Source organism: Micromesistius poutassou (assembly GCF_964030765.1).
Source record: "Micromesistius poutassou genome assembly, chromosome: 10".
NCBI classification, from domain to species: Eukaryota; Metazoa; Chordata; class Actinopteri; order Gadiformes; family Gadidae; genus Micromesistius; species Micromesistius poutassou.
In genome coordinates, this window is record NC_140280.1 from 9,038,592 (window position 1) to 9,046,142 (window position 7,551).

The 7,551-nt window shown below is 44.2% G+C and overlaps 1 protein-coding gene across 2 annotated transcripts in view; it reads left to right on the plus strand.

Moving 5' to 3' along the window:
• The window catches only part of cpeb4b (cytoplasmic polyadenylation element binding protein 4b), a 33,083-nt gene extending 26,344 nt beyond the window's left edge, over positions 1 to 6,739 (plus strand). For both annotated transcript variants that reach the window (XM_084474632.1, XM_084474633.1), the window contains 3 exons: positions 581 to 695; positions 2,738 to 2,919; positions 3,338 to 6,739. In XM_084474632.1, the coding sequence (XP_084330758.1) occupies positions 581 to 695; positions 2,738 to 2,919; positions 3,338 to 3,565 (525 nt within the window). In that variant the 3' untranslated portion in view covers positions 3,566 to 6,739. The remainder of the gene's footprint in view (positions 1 to 580; positions 696 to 2,737; positions 2,920 to 3,337) is intronic.
• Positions 6,740 to 7,551: the final 812 nt, after the last annotated feature.

Genomic DNA, 7,551 nt, shown 5'->3' on the forward strand with positions numbered 1-7,551 from the left:
CACCAGGCCTATCTGCATATATATTTAGCCTGCCGGGTGAAAACCGAATACTGTCCTATTTACGGCTTTGCCTTTTATATGACCTCAGCGAATTGCTTGTGGTAGCAGTATTTGAAGACTTATAGGTGCCATTAGTGCTGCGCTCATTACACTAGTCCGATAGGAGGAGTGCAGCCTTCATACTCATGTGGTGCATCAGGGGAGGGGGTCAGCAGCTGGCTGAGGGGTTGCCGGGGTTACCCTTCATGGTCACGGAGTTCTCCTAAAGAAAGAACATTATTCCAATTAATACAAGCCTAAATAAAACTGATGGGATACATCATTGCTCGCTGTTGAGCAGGCGGGGAGGGGAAACGATTAGGACTATCATGATCACTGAGGGCACCAAACACTGTCATAATATGTTCATGTCATTTTTGAATGGCGGAAATGAGTGACAGGTGGTGTTACTCCACACATGACATAGGTTAGCTGGTTTTAGAGAACCAGAGCATACTTTCCCTCGCGGTTCATGTTTGAGGTTACTGATACCGAGGTCTCTAAAGCTGATCTGAGCCCTGACGGTGTGGCCCTTCAACAGGTCCAGATCCGCCCCTGGAACCTGAATGACAGCGATTTTGTGATGGACGGCTCCCAGCCCCTGGACCCCCGCAAGACCATCTTTGTGGGCGGCGTCCCTCGCCCGCTCCGCGCAGGTCAGCCCCCCGTTTGATTCTACTCTTATGAACACGCTTCACCTCAGACGCTACTGCCGAGACAGTTTTTAGTGTGTGATCAGATTTCAGAAACGTTCGTTTCCAATAAGTACAAACTTAAAAGGTATATTTCTGGGTGAGGTTGTGGACATAGGTGCAGGATTCATCCAGGAGTTCCCAGGGGAGAGAGATGTGAAGGGTCCTTGTAGTATGATGGTTGTAGTCCAGGGGAACATAATCGTATCATTAGAACACATGTCAACGAACGCATGACGTTCAGGGTAACGGATTTGTTCCATTGTTAGACTCGTTGACATTATCTACGTGGAGATGTAGATCAGCCATGTTTTCCAGTGGCTGCGAAAGTGTTTCGCAGCTCCGACGCTGTGCGTGTTTACGTGTCTTAACGCAAGCAAATGCATACGTGCCCTGCATAAGTGCCCTGACTAGGTAGTCCAGTCCTTTAGGGAATGTGAGGTTGCATCACGCCCAGCGCCATCTTGTGTGACCCAATAAACCAATGGAGACTGCCGCCTCTAAACATGGCACAGTCAGCGCGGTGTGATGTCACCTTACCCTATAGGGCCCACAAGCGAACACATCCACACATTTCGTGCTATGTTTGCACCCCACTGCACTCACAGACTTGGAGACCGAGATGCTTCTAGGTACATGCAATCAACCAGCTACTGAGCTCTTAATTTTGATTCACAAGTCAATGTCCCAATCAGTTAAAATACACCCCCTCCTAAATGTACCCTCACAACCTATTTGAATGTGGCATTCAGAATCATCCCACTGACTGACACAGCCACCAGCTCCACTCAGAACTCTAACTGGGGGCCTCCCAGTCCCAGTCTGTCAGCGAGTGCAGTGGCTTTGTTACTTAGGGAACACTAACTAGACAGGCACTCACAAAACAAAGATACAGCTATGGGAGCTGCTAACATTGTTGGGAACCGAACGGATGGCATAAAAACCTGACCATCTTCACATAGGGGTTGAGTTGACAGGCTGGCTGATTCAACATCACATTCATCAACTTATTTACCGTACATTTGACCTTATCAACAGTTTCCTGGGGTCTCGGAAAAATGGCAAAACACTTAGCATATGTGGGATACATGTACAGGGTTTATGTTTCCTACTTATGTTTATGTTTCTCTCTATTATGAGAGAAAGCTAAGAAATAATGTTAGACTGATTAGCACTTCCTCTGGGTTTAAGGGAGGGTGGATGATGATGGAAATGAGGTCCAGGAGCTGGTTGATGATGAAGAAGCCTGTGCTAAGACTCAGTTGATTGACCCATTGTTCTGTGAACATTAACCCTAAAGTGTGTGTGTGTGAGTGAGACATAGATTGCAGTATATAATCTATGTTGACAAACGTGTGATATTTCTAATGTTAAAAATCAATCACGCTCCATTTTACTATTTTTGTCTCCTGCATTCACACAAGCTCTTGTCTCCACTTGGCCACTTATGTTTCCACCCGTTGTTTGAAGACCTAATGCTAGACCTAGCTTGCAACAAAGGGCATCCACAGACTAGCAGGGGGTCTCTCTAAAAACTGTCAGTTACGGAGAAGCACCAGCAACCGTGACTCCACTCGATGGTTTCTGCTGCTATCAGCCCCTGCATCCACACACCCCTCCTTATCTGGAGTTCTCTAGAGGCCCCTGTACCGCGGCCTGTGTTCAACACCCCTACTGGGTCTACAGTGTGGGGCCGCCGTTCACTATCCAGAGCCGTGCATGTCAGAGCCAGCCTTCTTAAAGTCTCTAATGGAGACAAATGGATTACATGGCTTTCATTGTGTTCTCATGACCTCTAAAGTGTCGCCTGGTCAACAGCTATTGTTTATGTGTTCAAGACTGTTGTTGTAGCAGTGCAAGGTCACCGGAGAGCGGGCGGGCGTGTGTGTGTCCTTGTTTCCTCTAGCTGGGTTAATGTCTCCGTGGTTGATTCAGTGACGGATTAAGGTCTTCTTGCCGTGGTATCACCCCATAACGTTGCCTCCCTGCTGTGTCCCGCGGTGCAGTGGAGCTGGCCATGATCATGGACCGCCTGTACGGGGGCGTCTGCTACGCGGGCATCGACACCGACCCGGAGCTCAAGTACCCCAAGGGGGCGGGCCGCGTGGCCTTCTCCAACCAGCAGAGCTACATCGCCGCTATCAGCGCCCGCTTCGTCCAGCTGCAGCACGGAGAGATAGACAAACGGGTGGGTGGAGGCCGGGGCCCAACTGAAGGGTCGGGTGGGGTTGCACACACATACATGTGCACACACATACACATGTACATACATACGTAGACACACATGTACACACACAATCGTACACACGCAGACGTATGTAGACAGATGTACACACACGTACATATGAAAACGTGAACACACACACACTCACACTCTGGTTACTGGTACTCTGGTTCTCATGTGAAGGTTCACGCCCGCTCCTGCTTCGTCCACTGAGCCACATCTCGTGTGTGTGTGTGTGTGTGTGTGTGTGTGTGTGTGTGTGTGTGTGTGTGTGTGTGTGTGTGTGTGTGTGTGTGTGTGTGTGTGTGTGTGTGTGTGTGTGTGTGTGTGTGTGTGTGTGTGTGTGTGTGTGTGTGTGTGTGTGTGTTTGTTTTCTCTGCAGGTGGAAGTGAAGCCATACGTGCTCGACGACCAGCTGTGCGACGAGTGCCAGGGGACGCGCTGCGGCGGCAAGTTCGCCCCGTTCTTCTGCGCCAACGTCACCTGCCTGCAGTACTACTGCGAGTACTGCTGGGCGGCCATCCACTCCCGGGCGGGCCGCGAGTTCCACAAGCCCCTGGTGAAGGAGGGCGGCGACCGCCCGCGCCACATCTCCTTCCGCTGGAACTGAGCAGCAGGGGGCGCCGCCGACGCGGAGACAGAGGGAGAGGCAACAGGAGAGGAGGAGAAGGGGAGGTAGCGTAGGAGTCGCTAATCATTGTACAAATAAATGCACTTTTCTGTTGCTGGTTCCTTTTTAGCTCTAGTGTCACAGAGGCTTACGTTTAGTTTTGAGTTTGTTTTGTTCTTTGGGTTTATTTTAAGTAAAATATATATAAATATATCTATATTTTTTAGCGTAGAGCAAAACGCCGTCAAAAACTGGAATATATCCAAATATGTTCAGCAAGGAGAAAAAAAAAGATGTAATATAATTTAATTTATCCATTTGATTTTATTTTTTTATATATATATAAGATACCTGCTCTTTTAATTGGCAATTGATTGGCCATGTCTTTCTAAAAGGTAATTTGAGATAAGAGCCAGAGTACATAACATTTTTTTGGGGGATGATTGACAACAAAATCAAATTCATTTTTAAATTAACTCCCAACAGCGGTCTAATTTAGATTGGATTGCTTTCCAACTAACTATTTATTTTTTTGATTATTATTTTTTAATACTGAAGGCTCCAGAGCAAATGTGAATTAAAAAGGTGTTGCTAAAGAAGAGTGCACTTATTTCCTGTCAACAAAGTGCAAACACATCATATTAGACCCTTAGTAGTTAACCAAAGCAGAATCTCGAAGACGCCATTCGAGAATTAGGAAGGGCAATCTAGACGGATCCTTCATTCCTCCCAGATCAAACTGTTTCCACCGACACAACGCAAAACAGTTTGATGTTACTTGAAAGCGTAGTAAAAAAGATAAAAACCACAGCTATACAAATTTGGGTTTCGATCTCCATTTTGACATGCAAAAACTAATACCTCAAACTCAGCTGCTATATGTGCCGACTACAATTAGAAATGAAAGCAGACAAGGAAACAAACAAAAGCCCGCTGATGTTCTCCTTCCCTTGGGACCACAATCAAAGGGAATCGACGCGAGCAGGGCGGAGCGCGATGTCATTGGCACAGATTTTGTACACACTGCTTTGTCACTTCCTTATTTTTGTAAGTCAACCCAGGGTTATGCTAGGGACAGAATGGAGCATTGTGCAGTGTACAGTGTATTATAGGAATGTACGGAACAGAAAACAAACTACAAAGAGCTGGAGAAGGCTTGACGGTAGAGAATGATGAACCCGAACCAGCTCCGCTCCTCTACTGCGCCCCACCGACCCCCCCCCACCCCCCCCCCCCCCCGTTCCTAAGCTAGCTGCTAAGCTAGCTGCTAAGATGGCTGCTCAGCCAGCTGCTAGCAGAGATGTAGGGCGTGTAGTTGTGGTCAGGGTGGATGGTTGTCCCCCTGTCTGTCTTGGAGGGAGGGGATATAAGTTTAATATTAAGGGTAACGATGCAGTTTCACATCAGGGCTCCCAGCTGATAAAGGCATGCCTATTTTATTTCATCCCTCCCCATACATCATTTTTTGTGCAATTCCCACCACTTGTTCACCCAATACTGTATTTTTGCATTCAACCTCTTCAAAAGCAAGCCAGGCCCATATGATTGAGTCATGAGAGGGGGTCTGCCCTTTGAGTGAACACTCCGACCCACCCCCGCCCCCCCCTAAGCAGTCATCCCATCGACCTACTCAGCATCCAGTGTTACGAAGCATAAATGAAGATAGTCCTCTGCAATGTGTTCTACTACTACTAACTACTACTGCATGCGTTTGACCCCCCCTCTGCAGCTGGGAAAGCCCCCTGCAGGTGATGACAGGTTGTACCTAGTGGCTTCAGGTAACCAAAGAGATGAGGCGTAGTAGTAGATCATACTGTAGCGCATTTCCTACTCTTTTTCTCTACACTTTCTTTTCTTTTTCTTTCTTGGGTTTATCTTTTTATTTTATTTTTTAATATCTTTCAAGTTGTTTTCCCATATTTGCTTGCTTCTTGGGATCGGACGGACTCCAGCTAACCAAAGATTGGCCTTGAGTACCGAGCGGTAAACACGCTAGCTTACAGAGCGCGGCCCGTCAGCTTGCAGGCCTCTCTGCAGCCTCCTGACTTTCAGACGCAGCCGTTTTTGTTATTTTCCGTATCATAAATATTGTTTGTTGAACTTTAAAAAACATACACGCACAGAAGAAGAAAACTACGAATCAAAAAAAAAGTAGCTAACCCCCATTTGTTTTGAAGGTTGTTGTTCTATTGTTTAAGTCACTCAGTGGTTTCCAAATCTGCGAGCTTAGCTATGTCAGGGAGTTTGTCCAGAAATAGAAACTTGATTACTCTACACACTAGTGAGAAACGTGTACGTGGGCCAGCGTGACATTGTGCTGTCGCACCAGTTCTGCACCCTGGAAGGTGAGCATTTTAGAAGTTCAAACACTTTGTGAAGAATTTGCTGTTAAATGCGATTTGAGAAAAAAAAAGATTATTTTATACATGGCCTGCTGATTTTTTGGTACAGTGTTTTCTAGCTAAATTATTTTGTCATGCACATATAAACATTTATTATGCACTACTTTTCTAAATATTTTTTTTTTCTTTTTCCAGCAGTCATTTTAGGCACATTTTTCACAAATGGGGAAACTCCTTTTTGCAATACCTCAATTTTTCACATTGTGAAAGGTAGCTTTTGTACTTTTGTTACTGAGAGATCTGCGTATATGGAAAATGTTCATTTAAAAAGAAAGTTGAGTGATTTCAATAAATATTATTTTCAATTATGCTTTTTATACATTTCAGTGCTGAGGAATCTTTGACAGCTTAGTGCGCACTCGTGTGGACGCGACTTTGAATCTGAAGAGAGGAGACCAAAGTCTGGCTCTCTTGGTCTTGAGCTTTCATACACTAGCTGTTTCCAGTCAATCTGGGTGATGACAGCATGGCAAGAAATAATTTCTAATTTGAATTGATGTGATGTCTCTAAAATGGCTGCCCTAGTTGGAAAAATAGTACCTTGGTCTTGGTTTCCTCTCCTTTCTGGGAATATGACTTACTATAAGGAGAATGCAAAATTCGGTTCGCGCTCGACGCTGAATCTCGTATCACACGAATGGATGTTTGGTGTTTAGATATTTTAATATTTGAAAAAAAAATAATATAAACATATATATTATATATATTCTTGAACTTGCCAACTAGCTCCTATTGTAATCTGTAGCATGCATGACAAAAAAAAAGAGAAAAATGACAAGTACATGAATTAGCTATTGAAAATTAATTGTTGTGGTGTGATGTGCACCAAATGTTTCTCAGTTATTACGTTAAGGACAACCCTAATGCAACTCTCGCCTCACTTCCCGCAAACCCCGCCCCCCACGGCGTCCTCGGGCCCCCGCTTCTCCCATCGCAGACCTCTGCAAGATGCAAAGAGAAAGAATTAACTAATTAATGGTAAAACAAAGTATGAGAGACAAAAAATATTAATAATCCGCTACAGGGCGATTTGGCAGTGCAACACTTTGAGCATATTTATAGGACACTGTGGAGAAGACTGGAGTAACCCCCGCTGTTTTGTGGAGTTGATCTTATAGACCTATCTAGAGGAAGGGGAGTTTGAAGACTTGAATGTGGTAAATGTTGCAAGTAAACTTCAAGTTGTTATGTGCAATACTTCTTTTGAACCTTTTTCCAGATAAAGACTCTTTGCAATGTAATTCTTTAATGCCATTTTTAATTGCAGACATTTAATTGAAGAAGATGTTAATATGTTTTTCACAGTCATTTTCTACTGTTATTGTAATCCTTTTCATGCTGGTGTTTGTAAAAAGAAAAATAAATCAAACTATTTGTACTAATATAAATAATTGAAGTTATTTTTAAAACATTAAGGTTTTTGTGCTCATTTGCTTATTTTGTTTATTTCAAGCTACTGTGATTGATTGCATTGTAATTAATAGGTCAACAATGTATTTAGCTGTTTATTGGTATATTTTTAATTGGAATGTATAATTGATTTTTATAATTTGGATCAGATTTTTGTTATATTTTTGAGGTGAA